Raw genomic sequence first — 25,575 nt, 5'->3', positions numbered from 1 at the left:
TCCTTATTGTTATGGATAATTTGTTTTTTTCTGGTTTTGGGGGTTATTAGTGGTACGTATAGTTTAATGACTCTTTTGACTTCGAACAAAAAAGTGTTATAATGGTCTTCGGCAGTATTACAGCCAGTGAACAGAATTTGCCAATCGAGATGAGAGGTCGGTATCTATGAGATCATAATTGGCTTTTTTAAAGTTATAATTTGGAATCCCATCATTGTGATCATCTCTGTAAGGACGTATATTGAGACAAAAGTCAATCATACTGTGGTCACTGTTGGAAAAGGGTTCTTTTATTTGTAGATGTATATGTTTCATTAACATTAAAATTATTTCTATCCTGAAATGAAAACTTGAATGCGTTTCTTTAAATCTCCCCAATGTTGATTCAGTTCCATTTGTGACGGTTCTTGGTGGATCTTCTTATTCGCCCTGCCAGATGGAGATATTTTGTCACAAAGCCAGCTGCTTTCAAAGAACAGAAGGGCAAAGAAATCAGCTACACTTGGTAGTGGGGGGTGGGGGGATATGTTTTCTCCTACATTTCATCCTTTTAGTTCTGGTTCACATCTTGGTTTTGAAACTGAATGGATTTGCATGAAAAGTTATCTGAAATGGAAAACAAAATGTTATTCTTCTATTGAAACCCACAGTCTTCATTAAGATTGCCGACAAGGCTATTGGTCAGTGCTAATCTTGTACAAGTTGAACGTTATTGCAAAAAAGAAGAAATATGTGGATGATTCATTTGTTTAGATGTTTAAGCAATGACTAAGCACTAATCTGGAATTTAGAAATAAATGAAATTCAATCCGCATACCCTCCCACTCCATTAGGATTGCAAATTCCCTTGCATTGTGGTGATACAGCACCTTCTTCTGGATTTGTTTATCCAGATGAATTTTAAAATGCAACTCTCTACTTTGAGTTTGAGTTGGAATAATTTTTGTTGCCACTGAAACTTTATTGGAGAGAGCTATCAAAATTTTTGAAGTTTAGGGAAAGCTATAGAGCTTAGCACAAAGTGGATATAATTCTGAAGAAATCAACATGAGTGGTTAAAAGAGCAACTATCCAAAAGGGACTGGCTAATTGTATTTAAATAAAAATTGGAGAAAGGTTATGTTAGTAAAAGCACAAATATACTATGGCTGAAAGTAAGAAAATAGACTCCAGCTAGCATTTGACCAATATATAGATAAAGTATCCATAGTAAATGATAGTTAAGAATTATGATATAGAAAAATATTAATTTGTGCATCCCCAGTGACTGTCCATTAATATTAAGGAAATAATATGCCGATGAAAACTCTGAAAGCAAAACAGGAAACATTACCTCACTGCTCCAAGGCATCAATGAGATGTAACCGTTTGTCAAACATCTTGCAAAGCTATAACTAAATTAACAGCAACCTTAAAGAAGTGCAGCTAGAATCATCTAACATCAGAATTATAGACGTCAACAGGTGCCAATTTTTTGGAAATATCTTTAACAATTTTTGAAAAAATACATTTACTCACGTACTTATTGGCTCTTCACTAATGTAAATTAGGGAGTGACCCTAACATTTTGAGATCATGTATTTTCATAACAGGGATGTTATTATTCACGATTAATGTCAGTATTATTTTTAATTTATTGTATGTCTATTGCTGGTCGATGGGCGTAATAAAGTTTATATTCTATATGCTATTCTATTCATAATTGGCTGCAGATCTTCACTGTACTCAGAGTTCTTGGGAGAAAGTGGGGGAAATAAATGCATTTTGGTTTTTTGAGTTCAGAATAACTCATAACTTGCATATCAACCAGTTTGATCTAGTGATTAAGGTTCCGGGTTTAGAAACCAGGAGACCGTGAGTTCAAGTCCCACCTTAACCATGAAAGCCAGCTGGATTACTTTGGGCCAGTAACCGTCTCTCAGCCCAGCCCACCTCACAGAGATGCTGTTGTGGGTAAAATAGGAAGAGAAAGTCTATGGAGATTCTCAATCATCCAAATCATGATTGTCTCAAAGGTGTTTTTCAAAATCAACTGAACTTTCTTAGGGATTTTTTCCCCTCAAAAACGTTTCACTTCTCACTCAAGAAGTTTCTTCAGTTCTGGCTAGAAACTGTTTTCAAGGGAAAAAAGCCAAGGAAGTCCAGTTGCCTTTTGAAAAGCACCTTTGAGACATAGGAGGAGGAAGTGTGTTGGCTATGTTTGCCGCCTTGAATTGCTTATAAAAGTAATAAAGGCAATGTAGAAATAAATACTTCATGACTTGCCAGATAAAGTTAAATGGTTTGTAGGGCCTTGAATATGATCTGAGATAAATTAGGGTCTTACTAATCTCATGTTGATGGCAGAGGTATCCATTTCCAGTGGGCAGAATTGCACTAACATCACATAATACTCTACTCTACTATGGTGATATTTCGGCATAGGAGACTCACTTCATATCCTAAGACTTTTTGCTGGAGTTCCTAGAACATAAGATTCTACTGTTAATCTCAGTTCTGTCTGGAGTGAGATTGATGGGTAGCCTGGAGATTACTTGTTTCCTGCCTACTCCTCCCTTCTCTCCCTGTGTATAAAGTGATGTTCAAACCAGAAGATGCTGCGTTGTTCAGTAATAAATCCTATTGGGGAAAAATGTGTAGATATATCCATTACAAGCAGAGAAAGAAGAAGAGGCTTTATTTTTCTTTATTTTCTGAACCGTTGGCCTTAAGAAAGATTGTAGGGAGAAGAGATGAAGTGCACTTCCTTTACTTTTCCAAGATACCCATGTACACGTGAGATCTTTAGCTGCCCATAAATCAACATTAATCTTTACCAGGTTTGTAATTCCCTGAATTTTCCTTTCCCCTTTTTGAAGGCAGGGGCAGCAAAAGCTCTGATTCAACCCAAATGAGATGGAGTGGCTATTGATTTGGGAGCTGTCTGATTCTCTGATTGTATCAATCCTGACTCTTGATGGGGTTATGTTTCCCCAGAACGAGCAGGATGTCCTCCTTGCCTCATGCTCAAAGAGCAAGTGGAAATCATCACCAGGAAGAGTGTTGCACAGCTACCCTCCTGAAGAACCAGTCGTGGCCTTATGTTCAACAAAATTAGGAACAGAATGTAGTAAAAGTGGCCACTGATGTCCTTATCATCACTAAATTACTGTAACACATTGTGCACCGGGGCTGCCCTTAAAGACCATCTGGAATCTTCAAGTACTCCAGAAAGCGGCAGCAGGCATGCTCGGTGGACAGTCTCGATGATACACGGCTGCTGTTGCAATTGTATTGGTTACCTATAGATTCCTAAGTGCAATTTAATGTGCTGGTTAAAGACCTCTGTGACTTAGGCCATGAGTATTTTAGGGACTGCCTTTCCCTAGTAGTTTCTAGCCATCCTACCGAAACAGGTTTAGGAATTCTGTTTCTGTTATTTGTACATTGGGTGATTGTACAGCAGTCTTATCTGGAATTTTCTGGTAAGTGGTTCATAGACTTCCAACTAGGTTGATTATGAAATCTTTCAGTGGAGTCTTTTTACACACATACACACACATGCACACAGACAGAAAACATTGATACTGAAGGCTCTGCATTGGCTGCAATTTAACTATTGATTAAACATATTACATGAAACTGTTGAAACCAAGAAAACAAAGTATTGTAAGCATAAGATTAGCCAAAACAGCTTCAGTACTATAGGAATTGTTATCCTGAATTGCATATATGAATAAACATATCTAGGTTTATCAGCCAATCACTGATGTCTTCTTTGACTAGAACATTCAAATAAGAATGTTTTATCACAGGCTTATCTAACCTTGTGGTTTATCTTATTCCTGTTAGTGTGTGCGCACATTATCATGTAACTTAGTTCATGTTCTCTTTCAGGATTTTCTCCCTTGCCTGGCTGTATAGTTACATTCTGCAAGTCTGGGTTGTAGGTGAAAAAGAATGCATCAATAATGTCGGGGGCTTCCGGTCTGGCTTCCATCGCCACCAGACGGTCCTCTGAGACCGCCAGCCCCGTTGCCTGTAAAGAGCCGCCTTTACATCTGAAAGGCGGCTCGAAAAACTCCATTTCCTGAAGGAAATGTGAGACAGAGCAGGCGAGGGCAGGTAGAGCCCTCTGCGAAGTCCCCAGAGTTCTTTTTTTTACTCTTGGGGACGAGCAGGTTGTGGCTCCCTATTTCCGCTTGCCGCTGCTCCGGGCTTCGGGAGAACTCTGCCTTTTTGCAGAGCTAGGCACTGGAACTGGACCAATCAATGAAATTAACAGATGGATTAATTAAAAAGGACGAGATTTGGACTTGGGACCCTAAATCGCAAGTATTTTTAATGATTTTACAAGCGTTTCAGAGTGAAGGGAAAAAAAGTTTAAAATGGCGACTGCTGAGGCTTGAGAAGAAGAAGAAAGCCGAAAGTGAAAGTCCTTCCGTAACAAGCTACAAAGTAGCGGAATAAACAGTGCTGGCTAGAATCTGGAAGAAAAATATCTATTTTAAGTTTCTTTTTTCTTGGAGACTTGTATTTGATCTTGCTTGGGGAAAAGTTTTCCTTATTTAAAAAGAGTTTGTGTGGCAGGATGGCGTTAAAACTAATAAAGCCTGACAAACAAGCAGCGGGGGGGGTGTTCCCCCATTTACAATTATGTGAACAAGTTCTGAGCTTACAGACTCAGCAGAATGGCTTTAATTTAAAAGAATTTGTCCAGGAGGAAATGGCAAGATACCATGAGACTGTGAACCAGAAACTTGAGAAATTTAGGCAAGAAATTAAAGAAATGATACAACTAAAGTATGATAATTTGCAACGAAAGATTGTAACAGTGACTAATGCTTTTTCAGAAATTGTTATAAAGATGGATACAAATATCAAGTTATTAGAGTCTAAAATGGAGGAAGTTGATGATAAGATTTATAATTTGGACAATAAAATACAAATAATTGAAAATGATTTGATAAATATTCAAGACAATAGTTTAGTAGTAAAGTCTAAAAAGGAAGCTGCTCACGAGACTTACAATGCAGAAGATATAAAGCAAGGGATTGAAAAAGAAATTACAATGATGCAATACAGGCTCACGAAATTTGCAGTTAGAATGAGAGGGTTACAGGAAAATAATAGAGATGATTTAAGAAAAATATCTGCTCAAGTTCTGGCCGGGATTTTAAAGGTTCATCCTGAGGAGGTATCTTGTAAGATTGACAAGGCTTATAGAGTAAATTCTTGGATTGCAAAGCAAAGGCAATTGCCTAGAGATGTGGTGATTTACTTCACAGACAAAGAAATAAGAAATGATATTGTGCAAAAATCTTTTAATTCTACTCTACAATTGTATGGAAGAAAGATCTGGATATATAAAGAGTTGCCGACTAAGGTTCTAAAAGATAGAAAGAAATTTGGATTTTTGGTGACTGAGCTAAAGAAACAAAATATCTCATTCAGGTGGGACGTTCCAGTTGGTATAATATTGAGATATCAAGGAGAAAGATATCAGCTAAATACTGTTGAAAAAGCGGAAGAATTTTACTACAAGGTTCTCCAAAAGCAAAATCAACAAGAGATAGAAATTCAAGATAAGCAAAAGGAGGTGGAAGTAATGGAAAAACAACAAGTTACAGAGGTCCTTATAGATGAGCCGCTTCTGGATTCTCCTTCAGAGGTCTCAGCTGGACTATTTATAAATACAAGAGAGGCGGCTCTGGATTCTAAAATGATGACTTATCAAGTTACAGACCAGCATGGAAATCAATCAGTTGATATAAAACTCATAGAACCAGAATGGAGATTTAAGCCACAAAAGCAAAACCAACAAGATCAAGTTATAGATCAGCATGAAAACCAAACAGTTGATATACAATTTACAGAAAGGAAATCAGGATGGAGATCTAACCCACAAAAAGTCAAGAAAAGAAGAAGCAGGTCACACAAAAACAAAAACTTTTAAACCAAACAACAGTGTAATGTCAGTTATTTAAGAGATGATTGAACACATGAAAAGATAGTTGAGGCAAAGTATTGGTTTATATTATCCTGAGGAGAGTGACAGACTTCTGCAGTGCTGTACTTTTGGGATGTGAAAAGGGCCTTAAACTGAAATGATTGGAACTATCTTTTTTTTTTTTTTTTTTGGACTCTTTGATAAATATACTACATTTATGCTGAGCTACAAAGCTATGGAATTGGGGCACGCAGATGATCTGGCTGTTACCCTATTACGGTGGTTGGAATTAATAATTTGGATAAAAGACACCTCTATAGACACTATATGGAATACAAATATAAAGTCACTCGGGTGGTTGTTGTTTTTTTTTTGTTGTTTGTTTTGTTTTTTTTATTATTTTAATTTTATGAAGATATTTGCTATTGATGGGGGCAGATGGTAATTGAAGATACCGAACATACTGTTGGAATTAGGATGTGATGTTACCCTAACATGAGTGATGGAGTTAACAATCCAGCTGAAAGACATTACAGAAGATATCATATGGATTACAAGCTTAAAGTCTTTTTTAAGAGGATTTTATTTACATAAGGGAATATTTTTAAGTGGTGTGGGCAGAAGAATAAAGATATTATGAATTATTAAGTATGGTAGTCTTGTAGGAAAGTGGGTGGAGACAGGTTAGTTTATTGACTAGTTTAAGAAAAGGGATATTATGTTTAGATATGAATATATGTAAAAGATTTGAGTTAAGAGATATAACGATGGGGGTGAAGGAAATGGGTAGACTATGAATTGAATAAATGTTAAATTAGGATTTATTATATAGTTTTATAGCGGAAGGTTGCTTTGAAATGTTATATTAATATACATAAAAGATTTGATTTAAGAGATATATGTATGGGGGGGTAGAAAAAGGGTAGATTATGAGCAGAAATCGCTAAACTGGGAGATATAATAATATTATTATGCTAAATTAGGAGTTATTATATAATGTTATAGTAGAATGTTATTTTGAAATGTATAGTATAAGGGGGATATAATAATATTATTAGAAAGAAAGGGTCAGCATATTGGGATGGAGTAAGGGGATGGTAAAGTATTATATAATCTGTTATGAATTTGGGTTTTATTATGAAGAAGCCACAGGGGGAGGGGAGGGGGAGGGGGGGTTAGGGAGGAGGGGGAAAAAAAGGGGGGGGGAATTTGTATTTGAAAAACTTTTTCAATAAAAAAAAATGTCTTCACTCTCTCTTTATTAGCATTCTTTGATACCAAAGGTTGAACAGGTATTTCTTTGTTGTTGATCCATTAGTCCGGCTTACTAATTATTTCCTGTGTGTATTTTGGGCAGACTCCCTGATAAGCACCACTTGCCATCTGTCAAACGAAACCCTGGATGGGTGGCATTCTGTTTACTTTATCTCTAAGGTAGCATGGATCATCTTTCCTGTGTAAAAGGGCATTGTGTAGGCTGTTGTTCCAGCAAAAGCCATAAACAATTTAAGAATGATATTAATACTGTTTGTGACGCAAGTAGGGAAGGCAAGTAGGGGGATGGGACTGATTGATTCATTTATTGCTGTAACTTGAAAACTGTAGTAGAGCCAAAAAGTTTCTTGCTCAGCTTTCATCTCACTACCTTGCCTGTTACTTGTCCACATAGCAGCACAAAGGATCTTTCCAATCATTCATTTTAAAGTACCCCTGGATGTTACTCCAATATAAACACAATTGCCTCCATTGGTAGCTATGCAATAAAATTACGGCTTTGGCGACTGGATAAGAAAACTCAATCGGAGCTGTTTATAGTTAGCTACTGCCTGCAACCTCAAAATGCAATAAGAATAAGAAAAATAATGGCATTGCATCTTTTCAACATATTTTTGATTCTCTGAGTCACATGGGTATGCCTACAATGAACCACATCATAACCAACCAACTTTGATTTATGAACCTTTTTGAAAATGTTTTTAAAATCACTGTTTTTATCTTTACCTGAGCTTCCCATGCTGCGGATTCCTCATTCCTTGGCTCTAAAAGGCAATTTGAAATCTTTAATATTTAACAGTTAACTCGGGGCCTGTTTAATCCTGGCAGATTCCAAGTACATAAAGCAAAGGCAACAGACTACTTTGGATAGAAAAAATTATGAAGAAAAAGATGGGGAATAACACTCTTCATACCAGCTTCATATTCTCCTAGGGTGATTTTTGGAGTTCAGCAGAGCAGAAAAATGCCTTGGAGGATCATTGAAGCAAATATGAAACCACAAGAACGGATATATAAAACTATCCATAGAATTGCTCTTCCTTTTCCCTGAAATATTAGCTCTCATACTTAACTTCTCAGTATCCTGGGTGTTAATGTAATCACTCAAAGCCAGAGCTAGCATTTTGGTAATTATAAGATCCTGGTTATGTAAGCCATTCAGGGTGCTGCCTACAGTAATAAACCCTTCAAAATAGCTGCTTACTGCAGTTTAACTGGCATTAACAGCTAGAATAGACTGATTTCATATGGGTTATGGCTTGAATAATTACGTGACACTCTGAGCCATTAAAAAACAGCTGATGAAAAGAAAGGAGGCTTGGAAGAGGCAGAGGTATTACAGTATATACCTGTTACATTCAGAGGAAATGGTGCCTTAAGTTTTGTCACCTGGGAAAGGGGGGTCCAGCAGAAGACTTTCATAAAACCGCTTTAAGCTTCAAAAATATATTGACTTTTTACATTCTCTTTTCTCAATGCAGTAAGCATTAATGCATTTATTTTATAAGATAGCAACCTAGAAGAAATTGGAGCCACTTTTCTCACTTTTAAATTAATATTAATTAAAGACATGTACACATGTGTGTGTGTATCTGTCATATCAAAGAGAAGAAATAGGGAAAAGTTAGTGCTATTACAGGTTCCTGGGGGGAAAAATCATACTGTTTTTTCATTAAATTATACCCTGCCAAACAATAATCAAGATACTGTAGTTTAAAGATTAAAAGGAATAGTAGCAAATAACAATTGGTAGATGTCAACTTACAATTAGTTGCTTAGTGACTGTTCAAACTTATGATCAGATTTGAAGTTCCCCTTCTGTGGTCACATGACCTGATTTTGAGTGTTTGGCAATATGGCTGCAGTTACGGACATCTGCAGTGTTTCGCAGTTATGTGACTGTTTTACGACAGTTTTGCCAAAACCCAGCACTTTCACTTTTTGACAAAACCCTACCCGTAGCAAACAGTTGCTTCACTTAATGACTGTGGATGTAATGTGGGTAATGACCACCACAAAAAAAGATTGTAAAATTGGTCAGTCATGTGGCCAAGGAGCTTTACTGCCAGCTGCATTGCAGTCATATGTTGAGGACTGCCTGTATGACAGAAGACCCATCTTCTCAGCTGCCAAGTACATTAGTACTTAAGAAGTACACACTTTTGTGTTGTTCTGTTTCCTTCATCAAAATCCCAATAAAAAAGGATGATTCAGTTGGGAGAATGGGAAGAAAAGGCTTTATAATTTCATTTCTCTGCCATTAATATCACATACAATATCACCTTACATATCCGAATATCTCCAGATTACGTTACTTTTATGTACTAATGTTCTTGTGCCCTATGACTTTGCTCAGACACCCAGTTGCATCATTTCTTATAACAGTAGTTTACTTTCAATGCTGAAATTATTTGTGTCTTATTTTATCCATGTGACACATTTAAAGACTTTTCTTCTGATGTTTTTCATTCTTCCTTTTTCTCAGTCCCTTCCCCCAGAAAACATTCTGCCACATAGTCCATATATAAGTAGTGGACTTTTTACGAGACTTGTTTATTTCATTTCCCTTTTTGAATCTTTTGAATAAAAGGGTTCTGTTAGGGTAAATCATGTTGCTCCAGATAGGTAGGGAGGTAGATGGATGGATGGATGGATTAGATAGGAGAGAGAGAGAGAGAGAGAGAGAGAGAGAGAGAGAGAGAGAGAGAGAGAGAGAGAGAGAGAGAGAGAGATTAGGCCTCTGAAAAACTACTATACTGAGAGCTAGGTGACAGTGAGGAGGGAAATAAAATTGTTTTATCATTATGTGCCAAACTTGTTTCTTTGGAAGGATGTATTTCCTTGTGTGTATTTTTTATCTTTGTGATAGACCATAGAAAATGAATTATAGATACTTAGGAAAATTGGCTTCTTAGTGGGGAGTAAGTAGGCATCTCCTTAGGAGCACAGTGCACATTTTAAAAGCTGGAGCAGTGTATCAGGGTATTTGTTCCATCTTGCCCCACAGGGCATGGTTATCCTCCTCCTTTTGAATGAATCTTTAATTATATTTCATATGTTATGTTATCACAGAAGGCTATCAAACAATTGGAACACTTAATCTGATCATAAGTACATACAGTGGATCGGTTTAACAAGACAGAGGTTTGTCTGTATTGAATAATTTAATTATGTCTCAGCAAATCAAATAGATCCCATGAGAAATAGTTATGTGATATAAAAATAATGAACAGCAGCAATGCAGCATATAAACAAGATATTTCTCAATGCTTAAACGGTTGGTGCAAATGCACATGGAGTATTTCTTCATCACCTCAAGAAAATGCCAATGTGAAAGCTAATGAGAATACAGTACTTTCCATTCCTTTCCCCCTCCTCCTGTTCTCTTCATAATTCTCTCTCGGGCTTATATTGAGATCTTCTTGCAAAAATGTTACCAGTTGACAATATTTTATGTGCAATGTTCCAAGCGGCTATTCAAGCATTTGTTCTCTTTCCTTTCCCATTCTAGTGTTCCATGCCTTCCTGCATCACAGCCTTCCATGTAACATGTGCCTTTGAGCACAATTTGGACATGCGGACACTGTTAGCAGAAAACGATGAGGTCAAGTTCAAGTCATTCTGTCTTGAGCATAGCACTGGTGCCACCAAGCCACCAGATGATGCACGGATGGAGGCAGATCAAGGTAAACTAGACATGGAAAAAGTAACACTGAGAAAACAGAAGCTCCAACAGTTGGAAGAGGACTTCTATGATCTTGTGAAACCTTCTGAAGTGGCTGAGAACCTTGATTTGACTGAGTGGCTAGTTGATTTTGTCTATCAGTACTGGAAGTTGAAGAGAAAAGCCAATTATAACAAACCACTACTGATGCCCAAGACAGATGAAGTGGATAATTTGGCTCAGCAAGAGCAGGATGTATTGTACCGACGCTTGAAGCTCTTCACACACCTTAGACAGGATCTTGAAAGGGTGAGTAGAATTATTGGGATTGGTAACTCTTGTTTGTATAATCCTGCTTTCCGCATTATGGCACCATCCAAATGTACAAAAGATTACAGCTTCCCAAATTCCAATGCAAATGTCCCAATTCATCTGTAGATTACCAGGCTTGAGGGAGTTTGGTTTAATCAGCTTTCTCTACAGTTACTCAAACCTGCAGTGGACCGACATACATTACCTTAAATTATTCAATCCCATTATAATAATCCATGGGTTTCATATTTTTGTTTGCTACATTAATGCTGAATATGTCATTACCATTTAGTGAGGAAATTATAAGAACACCAGGTTTTCTCTCTAGCTGGGGGGAAAGTGGCCCTAATTATTCGGGGCAAACCAACCATAAATAGTTCAGAAGCATGCAAATCAAAACTATCCCTATTTCATTTTTTTCTGTGGTTAAATGTATATTTTTGCTTTTATTTTCAAGTGCAATAAAAAAGTTAATTATTAGTGCAACCTAAGATTATCTTTTGATGCACGTTCACTGGTTTGATTAGAAGACAAAATTTGTACCCATTACATCCTCTTGTTTTTTCATTGTATTGTATGATAAGATATAACTTTAGCAAGACTGCGGCCATAAGATGAAGGACTGGAGGTACTAAAAGATGGTTTGGTACCTCCAATCTTTTGGACTTCATATCCTTGGATATACTTCATATCTTTCATATACTTCATGCTTTAGGTAGCAGCTTGATTGTTCCTTTCCCCAACACTTGTCTTCCATAGGGCACTTCATATGTCATCTATCCCCTAACTCCGGTATGTGTAAGCGATAGAAATGCCATATTTTATGCCTTTTTTAGTGATTAAAAGTCAAAATGCAGGAGCTTCCGGCTGTGCTTCCGGTTGCATCGGAGGCAAGGACCGTGAGCTCCGCAGCCCTGCTCCAAGCTCTCCATGTCAGAGGGCTCCAAAAGGAGCCATAGCCACCCTGTAGGGATGGTGAAGTAAAGGGGGAGGGGGTGCCTTGCAGGTAAAGGGGGAAGAGAACCACATCTCTCCTCCCTGACTTGGAAAATCCCCATCATCCAAAGACAAGAAGCAGTGGCAGTCAACATGGCTGCCATGAAGCTGGGGTCAGTCAGAACATGTAAGAAAATGCAGGAGCAAAGAGAACAGTAAACAGAGATTGTTTCTGAGTTCTTATACTTAAAAATTAACCCCAAGGCAAATAAAAAATCTGTGATAAGAGTGTCTAAAAAGATAATTGTTTAAGCCATGAAAATAAGCACTTCCGATATCTATGTTGAAAAGTAAGTCGAGAATGCCATTTACTGATGAAAGGAAGAGTGACTCCTAGACTCCTGGAAATTTACAGAGGAGAAAATTTGGTGGCTGTGACTTTTAACTATTTATTTCCTTATGTTTACCAGAGGTGGAAATAAGAAATTTATTTTCTTATTTAGAAGAGCCTTGGTAGTACAAGGGTTTAAGGCACCCTGTTATTAAGCTGCTTAAGACCAGCTGCCTGCAATTACTGCAGGGTTCGAATCTCGCCAAGGCTCAAGATTGACTCAGCCTTCCATCCTTTCTAAGGTAGGTGAAATGAGGACCCAGTTTGTGGGGGCAATAAGCTGACTTTGTATAAATATACAAAAGGATGAAGGCTATTGCTGAGCACATTGTAAGCCGCCCTGAGTCTTCGGAGAAGGGCGGCATATAAATCAAATTTAAAAAAAAAATAAATAAGAAAGACATTTTATAAAAGAGACTCTGGGAAGCTAGAATAAAAGATTAAAACTACAGAGCAGACTTAAAGAACTTGGAAAAAAAACTTGGACTATCAGAGTATTGAATAAATGCTGGAACTGGCTCGTTTAAATAATTGACTTTGTTTTGAAAGAAATGGATTTTGAGTGAAATAAATATCTGCTGGATAAAAGGCAACATGGAAATTTGAGAGGAGAGCCGCATTTACTAATGATTGGAAATTTGGACTCTTTCTGAACTAGATTGTGGCTTCATTATTTATTTCACCTTTATTGCTATTGTGACTGGAGTTGAAGGAACAGCTGTGGAATTGAGAGGACTTTTTAATGAGATGACTCTGTTGTTCCAAAATATTATGGATGCAATTGATGGTATAGGTGAGAAAATGGAAAACATTTTGCAAAGAACAATGAACAAAGATCAAACTGCTGATGAACTGGTAGAAGCAAAAGAAAGTCTAGACGAAATAGATTACTCAAGCCAGCAAATTGAATACGAACAGGGGAAAAATATGGATCAGAAAAACCAGCAAATGAAGCAACAGCTCAATGAAGAGGAAAACAAGATAAATGGCAAGCAAAAGGAGCGGAGAGAACAGATGGATTGGCCACATCAGCAAATAAATCAAGGACTGGAGCAAAAAATAGGACTGACAAACCAGCTGATAAAGGAAGACAGACAAATCGGCAACTGGAGAGACAGGAAGATACCTTTGATAAGGAGATTAGGACATGGGCAGACATCTGGGAGAATTGGCAGTATAAGACTATACTGGGAGAAAAGTTTAGATTGAATAAGAAAGATGTAGGTGAAAATAGAGACAAAGATGAGAGTGGGAGGCGAATTAAAAAATAAGAAGAAGAAATAAGATAAGAAATGAAGCACTAAAGAGGAGAAGAGATAATGGTTAGAAAGAATTGCCCTTTAAATATTAAAGTAGCCTGATTGTAAGCTGAAAGAGGCAGAAATAAAATTAGATAGGGGAAATATTAGAATATAAATTTTCATTAGAAAATAAAAATAATAGCTAGAAAGATTAGAAATTTACAGATGTTAGGCGTTTTGTTTTATGTATGTTTAAATAATATGAGAATTACTTAAATTTGATAAATCTGATAGAGATTACTAACATTGTTAGCGTGAATTGGATTAATATGAATGATACCCAGAGAACCCAGTTGTGGGGGCAATAAGCTGACTTTGTATAAATATACAAAAGGATGAAGGCTATTGCTGAGCACATTGTAAGCCGCCCTGAGTCTCCGGAGAAGGGTGGCATATAAATCAAATTAAAAAACAAACAAACAACTTTGCCTATACATAATAGAGAAATGTTTAGTTTGAATAAGAAAGATAGAGATAAAGATAGAGATAAAGATGAGGAATTAGGCATTTTTTGTTTATATATGTTTAAACAATATAATGAGGATTACTTAAATTTGATAAATGTGATAGAGATTACTAATATTGTTACTGTGAATTGGATTAATATGAATGATATCCAGAACCAACTCTGTCCATAGAGATGTATATTGTATAAATACATTTTTTTAAAAAATCAAAATGCAAAAAATTGAAATAATTTCTGTAGTGCCACTTCTTGGCTATGTAGTATGTAAATATGGGAACTAAAGAATTCAGCCCTTCCTTCCCCAATTCTCCACCCCATTTGAAAAATCAATTTTACAGGAGATAAACAAAGAAAAATATTAGAAAAATAAAAACATCTAATTTTTAAAATTTTAATATGTATACATTCATCATAGAAGAACATAATTACAAAAAGTTGCCTCCAAAGACATATTATAGCAGCTTGCAGGTTGTGAAGAAAAAAGATTCAAAAGTAAACACAATGTTCCAGATAGACCATTGTTATAGTTGAAGATCTTCCACTGAAGATCTCTGGAATGAGCCTGGAAAGATTTCAAATTATTATTACAGATCACAAGAAAAAACTATATTCTTTGAATACAGGCTGAAATATAACTGAAAGTAGCCCCACAATACCATAGCTTAGACTTGGTGTAAGACAGAAGCAGAAAACAAATCCTAACGCAAATTCCTAACTACACATTTATGTGTAGTCAAAGTCTACGGTCTATAGTCCTAAATCAGATAGTCTGCTTCAGAGTTCCTTTCAGCCTTTCTTTAGTTCACACAATCACTGTGTACCAGTTGTGGGTTTCAAAATTTTTTACTACCGGTTCTGTTGTTGTGGCTTGGTGGGTATGGCATGGCTTGGTGGGCGTGGCAGAGGAATGATACTGTAAAATCTCCATTCCCACCCCACTCCAGGGGAAGGATTCTGTAAAATCTCCATTTCCTCCCGTCAGCTGGGAATTGGGAGACAGAGAATGGATGGGGGCGAGGCCAGTCAGAATTTTTACTACCAGTTCTCCGAACAACTCAAAATTTCCACTACTGGTTCTCCAGAACTGGTCAGAACCTGCTGAAACCCACCTCTGCTGTGTACTGTAAACCCAAGAAAAAATACAACACTAACAGCTTTGGCATGCATGCCCACATCTCTTCCAAACCACTTTTTCAGCTTCAAATTTAAAGCACTGTGTACCTCCCTACTGAGATATGATATGAAACGATGTGATGAAATATGATACGAATTCAACACAATATGATACGATATGTTATGTTTGTGAAGTCTCCCTCCCTCCTGCTCATGGCAACTTGAAAGCTTTGCAAGTTGACATCGTTACGTTATAATGTAAGACAGTGGTTCTCAATCTGTGGCTTGCAGACCCTTGGGGGGCCACAATGTTGTCACGAAGTCCGTGAAGGCTTAAAGAAAGTTATGATTTAAACCTTGAGATACGTCTTGGTGGTCTGTGACCATGTCCATGGCCACAAAAGGTATTTAAAGGAAGTCCGTGGTGAGGAAAAGGTTGAGAACCACTGAGGTAATACATTTCTAAAGCACAAAGTTATTTCTGGAATGAAGTCTCTTCTAAATACTGTAAAGCTATTCTCTGCTGCTTTTCTTATTTGGTGATTAATTCTCAGAGTAGAGATGAGTTTATAAATAGGATCAGGAAATATGTTAACACTGTCTTTTTGAAAGGATAGTTGATATTAGTGAAGACACACACAGTAACCAATTACCATGGGAGAATCGTGTTTTTTTCCCCCTCTTGTTATTCCCCTGCCATATATAGTGGTAAGGTTGATGCCTACAAGGAGTTTTCTTAAATCTTGCTTTTCAAAGTGCCATGCTATAAATACTATGAATTCTTACGAATTGTTTTTTTTTATTAGCTATGCACATCTGAAATTAAAAAAAATTAATGGTGTAACTAGTCACATAGCTGCACAAAGCTGAGGAGATGGGGACAGAACTGGCAGTATGTTATCAGCACAGGAGCTGAAAAAGCAAAAAGGGAAGATCTCTAAAAACAAAGTACAAAAAAGCTAAAAAAAAATCTGAGATAGGAAGCAAGAGGAAGATAATATGTATCGGGATAAATATATGCAGGACAAGTGAATGTGGTAGTGAATATTTCAGGTGCGTGTGGCTGCCATAGTTGGGCCAAGTTGAAGGGCAAAGCTGTGATTGATGAGATTGGTGAGATGAAGAGTTGGAGCACAAATAAAAACAATGTTTTCATTATTTATTTTTATTCTATCACTTAACATTATGAGTTTGTTTACATGTAATGAACAGCTTGTCTTTTTATAGAAAGCAGCGCTCTGAAGCAAATATTTGTATGGACATGGAGACCACACATGCAATGTATATGACACTTTGCAAGTCTCATTGTTACAAAAACCCATTGCCTCCATGATCCCAAAAACGTAGGAAAGGTCATAGGAAATGGATGTATGTAGTCAGAGAAAAAATAATATTTTTAAGAAAAGCTTTTTTCAAACAAGAAAATAGTTTCTTGTTAAACAGTTTATTGTTTTAAAGAGTTAAAATTGCATTGGTCTCAACTGTTCTTCCAATTTGTGATTTTATTAGTACAACAGCTGTTGCTCCTTTCCTGCTAAATCAACTTTTCCTACAGTCACAGATTATTATGGTCAGGTTAGATTTGAAAGTAATAATCTTTCCATTAATATGAATCATCTATATCAAGGCTGTCAAACTCCCGGCCCATAGGCCGGATGCATCACGTGCTGACCACACCCATACTCAGTTTAGCGAAGAGGGAAAAGGTCCCGATATGTCATGTGACAATGTGAGTTATACATGCAAGTAAGCTTTGGTATGGATTTATCCTTGGTAGTTTCTTGATTAGAATTGATAGGGCAGGCTATTGTATGTAAGTAGGGGAGCCAGCCCCACATTCACTCACACTGATGATGCTGTCTAATTGAGTAATGAAATATCTGCAAGCAAACCACCAAGTTCAGAGAGCATCAATGATTCTGCAATTGTTTGTTCTGAAAAGTTATTTAGATCTCATAACCAAAGAAATGTAAAATAATATCTCAAAATACAAATTGCATGTTATACTTAAATGTTGGAATTTTTTTTTAAAAAAGTCCCAAAATAAGATTTTGTGTGTGTGTGTATGTATACATGCAATAACAGCAATATTTAATCAATGTTACTAGAGGGATATGTAGCCTACAGCATTAGACTTGACAGGAAAGTCTCAGATCATTTAACAGACATGATACAGCCTTCCCCAACTCCGAGGATCTGACTCCTTTCTACTGTCATATTTAGATTTTCCCAATACAGTATTCTCTGGGTAAATTGAACGGTCACTCCCAGCATCTCCAGTCAACTTGACTGTTTGGAGGAAGCCAAACTGGAGAAGATTGATTTTCATTGTGGCACTAAAATAACATTTTCTGTGTATTGAAATAGGATAGTAAAAAACTAAATAATGCCATGAATAATAATTACCACTGTAGTGATTTATTGGAGTGTATTGATGATATGACAGCTGACTTCTGGACTGAAATTAGATGAACATTTTGCAAATCAACCTTCCAAGGCTCAAATGCAATACTTCTTTAAATGCAAACTCTCCTCAATGACCTCTGTTTCTGCTATAGTGCTATTCAGATTCCAAAAGTACCTTTATTCTCTGTTGATTCTCATCATCTGTCTGACAGAATCTTCCATGTAGGATTCTTCTAACTCCTTTTAACACTGTTTTACATTTCACTTTCTACAGTATTTTCGTCATCAAGTTTCAATAATAGGAGTCTTGTTCAGTTTAGAAGTTGTTTTCTGGTATTGTAATCAGGTGCATCTGGAAGCTCCTAATAGGTAATTGCATAGATTTTTTTTTTCTTCTTCAGTTCAATAAATCCCTGTAGTTTTCTTGGCAGGGTTTTTCAGAAGTGGTTTATCATAACCTCCATTTTACAGCTGCGAGAAACTGAACGGCCCAAAGTCACCCAGCTGGCTTTGTGCCTAAGGCAGGACTGGAATTCACAAATTCCTGGTATTTATCCTGATGCCTTAACCACTACACCATTCTGGGTCTCTATCTGCGATTATAGATAGCTGCAATTGGGAGAAATGTCAGAAGCTTGCAAAATATAAATATGGTTTAAGATTTTCCAATAAATGCCCCGAAAGACAATATTGCCAATATTATTCCCTTCACAACCACCATCTCAGCATTTTAATTTGATGGCTAGAATCCCCTTGCTGCATTCCCAGTTAACTCATCACAACTGCCTCTTAATATAAGTAGATACATGTTATTTTATTTCTATTCGACCCTTCATAAAAGCACTTCAAAGCAGGATAGATTGCATTTTCTTCCATTTTTCCTCACAGCTGCAATCCTGTGAATTAGATTGGACTCAGAATGAATGACTTTGATTTAAAGGCATTCAGTGAATGCCCATGGCTGAAGATGGGCTAGAAGCTGAATCTACCCAATGCCAGTCCATTTCCTTAACCACTTCACTGCTGGCCTCGAACATATGATATTCCCTTGGAATCTTGGCTCTCAGTATCTTACCATCTTCAGCAGCTCAAAGAGACACAGTTCCGACAAGTAGACTAAAATGTTTCCGTGAAGCATTTTAGCAATGAAGGCATCACAAACTTTAACTTTTAAGGATAACATAAATCATTCTGGTCCCAAGGCAACCCAAAAGTTCCCAAGGTCTCCCAAAATAATAAGTAATAGTAACTTCATTAGAGCATGAAGCTTAAAATTATCTTTTTACCCTCATAATTCCCCAATTAGATAGAAAATATTAAAGGTCATGGGTTTTTTTTTTTATTATTTGAACAATCTTAATATTTAAGGCTTGTTCAAATGAGTAGATCACTTCTATTATAATTGGCAATCAGAGACTCAGTATCTGATTTTTTCCATCTTTAATTCAAGTAGAAGAGCCTCTTTGGTCTAGTGATTAAAATCCAGGACTAGACAAATCTGACTTCTAGTCCTGCCTTAGGCACAAAAACCAGCTGGATGACCTTGAACCAAGCTTTTTTTATTAGCCTGAGGAAGAAGGCAATGGCAAATCACTTCTGAAAATGTTGCCTAAATCAGGGATTTGTTAATGTAATTCCCAGAAGTTACATCTAACTTGAAGCACATCTTAAGTAGAAATGTGGAGTTGAATCACTTGAAATAGTTATTCAATGGAAGCCAACCTAAAAGATATGTGTTGGCAAAACATTGAAGTGAATTCAGTTTTCTCATTTTCTGAACTAAACACAAGATAAATACTTTGTCAGTAGAAAAATCCAATTAAAGCTGCTATGAATTATACCTGTAACTGCTTAGATTAGAAAATTATAAATAAAACATTGAGTACATCCTAATAAAACAATTTGTTTTGATCACTAAATGCACGAAATGCATATTACTAATCTAATAAAATCTTTTTACACATGAACGGACATTTTACTGTAGTTGACAAAAGCAAACCATTCAGTTTTGGAAACTTCATTCCCTTTAAAATGTAACTGCCCATATTTATTTCAGGGTGGCTAATGAGAATGCATTAAGCCTATTATAGTCATATTTTCCATTCTCTTTTGATTGGTTTTATTTGTAAACTGACATCCTTTGTATTAATTTGCATTATATGTTTTACAAGGAAGTATGTTTAAACAAAGCCAAAACCAAGTTAACAAACGGGACCATTTTACAAACATCCTTTGTCTTTTTTCTTTAATCCTATTATCCCTTACATTTAAAAAAAATATACCTTCCAGACTTAGCCATCCAAATGTCTCACTGTATCCAGAGACAATTAGAAAGAAAAATTGAAAGCAGGGTTCTCCTATCTTAATGACAAACATTCTGTTGTTGTTTGCCTAGTTGCTTATTTACAATTCAAATTCTGGAAGTTCACTGTCCATGTAAAACTTCATTCACATTAATTCATCAGGAAAGATGAACCACAATAATTGGGTATTATATTAAATTTCTATTATCATTCCTGGTGCGCTTTCCAAAAGAGCCTAGAAAACCAGCAGTTCTATTATTACTTTGCAATGAAGCAAGAGGGATTTATATTGATGATATATGTATCATCAGTGAAATAATTTGTAAACTCTTACTTTTTAAAAAAGGTGACTAAACCTGTTGTCATCATTGGTCATAGAGCAGTGAGAACGGTTATGAAAATATCTTAATGTGCCAATATAAATTACTCCCATATTCATCAAACTTTTTTTTCCTTTATTTTTTAAAAATTATAAAATTTTATAGCATGATTTTTAAACAATAAAGATAACTTATTAAAATTATTTTAAGGTGTCAGTTGTTCAGGAGGCAGCATAAACATCTGGAATTGGGCTTCTACCAATTCCTAACTCCATTAATCTCAGCCTGTCATACTTCACTTACATTGAAGTTATAATTCCCATAATCTCCATCTACTATAACCAGTGGGAGAAATTGTAGGTTAACATATTTGGAAGACACCAGATTGCACTTCTCAATTGTTTTATCATAATGCAACATTGATCATACTTCCGGTCTTCTGCAAACAAATGAGTATGTAGCAGTCACTGAGCAATTGTGAGCAATTTTCTGTGGATTGAACTAAGTAACCATATTAGAAGCAAAAAAATAAATAAAAATAAAGTGTCTCCTTTCCCTTCCTGTAAAGCCTTGGTGTACTAAGCCTTCGTGTGATACGCTTGTTTGCAGGTTGACATGCATAACTGTTAACTTCCTCAAAGGGCAGAAAAGTTCAATAAACAAAGCAAAGAGAGTATTTTACTATATATTTTTTATTTTACTAATAAAATGTACATCCACTTTTTTCCCTTCCTTGAAATGTCTTGCCCAATGCAGCTTGCAACATATAAAAACATAAAACCAATCATAAAACGTATTTATAGTGCTTGAAAGAATGCAGCATTAAATTGGCATAAATACTTTTGAGTGTTATTTATAACTGCATGAATAAAACTTCATTTTAATAACAGGCTTCCAATATCATTTCAGATTATGACTCTAGTCTAGTGGCATTGCAGATGGAATTCCATTGCTCAATAGAAGCAAAATTCAGCCTGTTAATATAGGAATGAACCAATGACATCAAAAGAGAATGGAGCCTATGTCAATGTCTGCTAAGGCTTTATTTTTCCTTCACACCATCTTTCTGTCAGCATGTGACAGGGAGACTTAAAGCCATCCATTGAAGCTAGGTTGGATTCATGGTAATCTTTTTGTCTTGATACTGCATTTGAAGAAGCAAATGGTAGAAATCAAGAGCTCTTCAACTGAAGAACTGATCTTGAGCATTGGGGTCAGAGGTTACGCTCTCAGAGCTCCTGTAGTGGCCTCCGCATGATAATATGTCAGGAAGTAATTTGACACTTGAACAGCTCTTGTTGGTCTCTTGATCTGTGTCTAGCTTTGCTCTCTCCAGAATGGCTATGCTGTCAATAAAAGATAGCTAACCAATTTTTTACTGCTTGACGTTCCCACTGCATACAGTATTTATGCTGAATGGAGCTTTTCTCTGGGAGAAATTTATTGCAACTGGGTCATTGGTCAATGGCAAAACAACAGTTCTCCTGAAGGAATCATGGCAGAAGTGACCTTTCGATGACTGGGGTTTATTTCAATAGAGTGGTTGTTGGTTGTGTACCTGCCTGGTAGAAAAAAAAATTGCATGAAACAAAGAACCCTTTATTGGTTGGAACAATCCAGCTATGAAAAGCAAATATTAAGAGGTCAAGCCATTACCCTGGAAGATAGCTTAGCATGCAGGAAGCTGAGATGTCTGGACAAAATAAAATTAGGACAAATTCAAATTGGAAATATGGAATGCAACAGGGGATGCTTAAAATAATTTAATAGACTTTTTCAAAAATCCATGGACAGTGAAAGTAGTTGAGGGTCCAAATCACAAGTGAGCTATAGGACAAGAAAAGGCAAAAATTATTTTATGGCACAGTGCTGTAGACCTTTATTCAGAAGTTAGTCCAGCTATGTTCAGTGTGATTTAATTCCCAATAAGCAAAGGTAAGATTGCAAGCTCATTTTCTAAATGTAATTAAAGGAAATTGTTTAGTTGTAGGAATGATAACCTCTTCTTCACAGTCAAGAAGACAACAATAAAAATAATTTGTTCAATAATTTGTAAACAAGTGCGCTGACTACCCTGAGCAGTATGCCAGAATAATGTATTCTTTGGATAGTTAAGGGTCACAAGTCCAGATTTTTCATTATGCTATGTTAAATAAATAATATTGTGGTTAGAATTTTAAATTAAATCCAGGTGGAACTTACTATACGTACCATATTCAATTAAAATATCTCCACGTGATATAGTTCCAGAATTCTTAAATACAGTATTCTCATTTTCTTAATGAAGAAAAATGGAATAAATAGAAAAAGAAGTGATTTCATGGAATTGTTTATACCTCATTCATCTCATATTACTGTGGGTTTGCATCTTGCTTGGAAGGGTTCAGGTATGTGCAAAGGTTCCCCACAGAAAACAGTCTAGTATTTATGGAGATCAGCTCTTCAGGAATGATACTATCAGGAGGATTTGGAGAAGGAAAGGCTGCTTCTCAGATGTTAAAAGTCTATGCATGGAAATAACATGTGAATAGGGCTATATGGATGGCGTTTACTGTAAATATAAATTTCAAAAACCAAAGAAACCAAGGAATCTGTCCCCAGACAATTAACATTGAATTGGATTGAAATACTCACTGTTACCTTGATAGATTGTAGATACAGGTTGCAAGTAACAGAATGAAAGTCAATAGAAATAAGTGCATAGTTTGTCTTTTGGGAAACAAAATGAAAATGCACAGGCCTGTGATGGAGAATATCTGGTTTGATGACAGTGCGTAAGAAGATAATCTTGGAGTGGTAGTTGATTGCAAAGTAAATATGAGCCTGTAGTGCGATATGATTGCAAGGAAGACAAATGCACATCAACAAGATTTATCATTTACAGTTCAGAGACAGTAATTGCTCAGCTATATTCTGATTTTGTTAGACCTCAGCTTGAGTCTAGTTTTGGGCATCATATTATTATAAGTAGGATTCAGAAAAATTAAGCAGATTCAGAAAAAGACAATAAACATAATCAGAGAACTAGAATGCCCTATGAAGAAGTTGCTGAATATGTTGGCCCTTGAGAAAAAACTGTGGGGTGAATGAGATACGATAGCACACTTTAAATACATGGCAAGATATCACACTGAACAAGATGAGGACCTATTGTCTGTTATTTCAGAGTTAATTTAGAAGAAGGCAGATTCTAACTGCATGTTAGTAAGAACACCCTACAGTATAGAACAATGATGCCTAACCTTTCCTGGACCGAGTGCCCAAAATGGATGCACAAGTGCATGGATGTGCGTGCATGCGCCCGAACCCCCAAACTGCGATGCACGCACGGGCTCTGCTCATGTGCCCCGCCCCCAGAGCATGTGCGTGGCCCCACACATGCCCGCACACCCTGTGTGCACCGCACTCGCATGCCCAGCAGAGACCTGGAGACCAGCTGGCTGGTGGGAGGTGCACACGCATGCACAGCAGAGCTGAACTGGGGCAATGTGCCATCAGAGAGGGCGCTGCATGCCACTTTTGGCATGCATGCCATAGGTTCGCCATCACGGGTATAGAACCTGTTAGATATTAGGCTCTCTAGTTGGATATGTTCAAGCAATGGCTGTACAGCCAATTATATATGAGATGCTTTACATAATTTTCATTTAAATTTTATCTGTAAAAGAACCTTATTTCTGAATGTTACTGCCTATAGTACAATTTAAATGTCTTCTCCAAGAAAATCTGTTTAACTTTGGAGAACAATTATTTCCTTCAGTGGAGTACTGTAGTGCCTGAAAAAAGAAAGTCAACAAATCTTTATTAGTGCAACTCTTAAGTAATAATCTTTTAATTTTTTACCTGAATAAATAATAAGGTGGAATACTTATTTTCTACATCAGAAATGGTAACTAGTTCAACTCTACTTTTTCAAATATTTTATAAGCCTGTTTGTACTTTCTATAAGATAACCAAAAAATCACCTGCAGATGTCATTTATAGTATATTTTAGATACTTCTGCTTTTGTTAATATGCCGGGTTAATCTTTGGCTAATGCTCTGGGTTCACTTACTCAGACTGGCTGGGTTGGGAATCTATACTAAGACAAAAATGTGATTATTACTGTTTAGTGTATCCAGATCATAACCTGTAAATATATCTGTATTTTGGGACATTCATAAATCAAGCATAGATTTAACAGATGACTCCACAGTTTTTATCAGCTCAAGGATCATGTTGAACTTTGGCCAGCAAGTTGAGTAACTAGAGTTACTTCATTTAATCCAATCTTCTTGCATTAATGTATCTTATTCAGTCCCAAAAGTACTTTTCCAAAAGGCAAACTGGACTTTGTTTTCCTTGAAGACGTTTCACTTCTCATCCAATAAGCTTCTTCAGTTGGATGAGAAGCGAAACATCTTCAAGGAAAAACAAAGTCCAGTTGCCTATTGAAAAAGCACCTTTGGGACAACCATGACCTGGATGACTGAGAATCTCTGTAGATATGTACCTTATTCATATATATTGCAGTTAAATTAGGTACAGAGCTGCCAATCATTTTTCAAATAATTAATTATTAAGTAAAAACTCTTACTCTCCTTTGCAGGTTAGAAATCTTTGTTATATGGTAACAAAACGAGAGAAAATGAAGCACTCCATTTGCAAACTCCAGGAACAGATTTTCCATCTCCAGATGAAACTCATTGAGAAAGATCTTTATGCAGGTAACTTTTCCTATTGAGACCTAGAAAATCTGTATTATAAATTCTGTTAATGGCATTTTATTTTCTTTATTTACTGTGTTTTTAAAGAGATTAGAAAAAGTATTTTTAGAAAACTGAAAGAAGTGGGGTTATCTGACATTTGAAAGTTTTGATGTATTCATTTTGCTTTGGGCAATGTGTGTAATTAGAGCAGTGGCTTATGTTTTCAAACAGTGGAAAACTTTCCCGTGACACTTAATTCCTACCTGCAAAAAAATGGATTCTAAAAATATTTGGACGAGGAAAATATATATATATATAAATAATCTGGAAACTAAAACTATAAAGAAAATTAAGTTGTAAAAATATATTAAAACAGTACCACTTGTATCTCTTTTAGCAGAACTTCTTAGAATTGGAGAATATCTGTGAAGGCCCTCTCTTCATTACTCACTTACATTTCAAAATCTGTA

At 36.3% G+C, this 25,575-nt stretch overlaps 1 protein-coding gene across 9 annotated transcripts in view; it reads left to right on the top strand.

Annotated features, from left to right (window-relative positions):
- Nucleotides 1–25,575, top strand: part of JADE2 (jade family PHD finger 2) — a 216,999-nt gene that overhangs the window by 166,978 nt on the left and 24,446 nt on the right. For all 9 annotated transcript variants that reach the window (XM_070937302.1, XM_070937296.1, XM_070937295.1 and 6 more), the window contains 2 exons: nt 10,716–11,177; nt 25,006–25,123. In XM_070937302.1, coding sequence (XP_070793403.1) covers nt 10,716–11,177; nt 25,006–25,123 — 580 coding nt within the window. The remainder of the gene's footprint in view (nt 1–10,715; nt 11,178–25,005; nt 25,124–25,575) is intronic.

Source organism: Pituophis catenifer, unplaced genomic scaffold, assembly GCF_029215685.1.
Source record: "Pituophis catenifer annectens isolate HBS135680 unplaced genomic scaffold, rPitCat1.0.hap2 SCAF_2, whole genome shotgun sequence".
Lineage (NCBI taxonomy): Eukaryota > Metazoa > Chordata > Lepidosauria > Squamata > Colubridae > Pituophis > Pituophis catenifer.
Note: the sequence above shows the minus strand (reverse complement) of the source record. Positions and strands in the feature narration are given on the sequence as shown.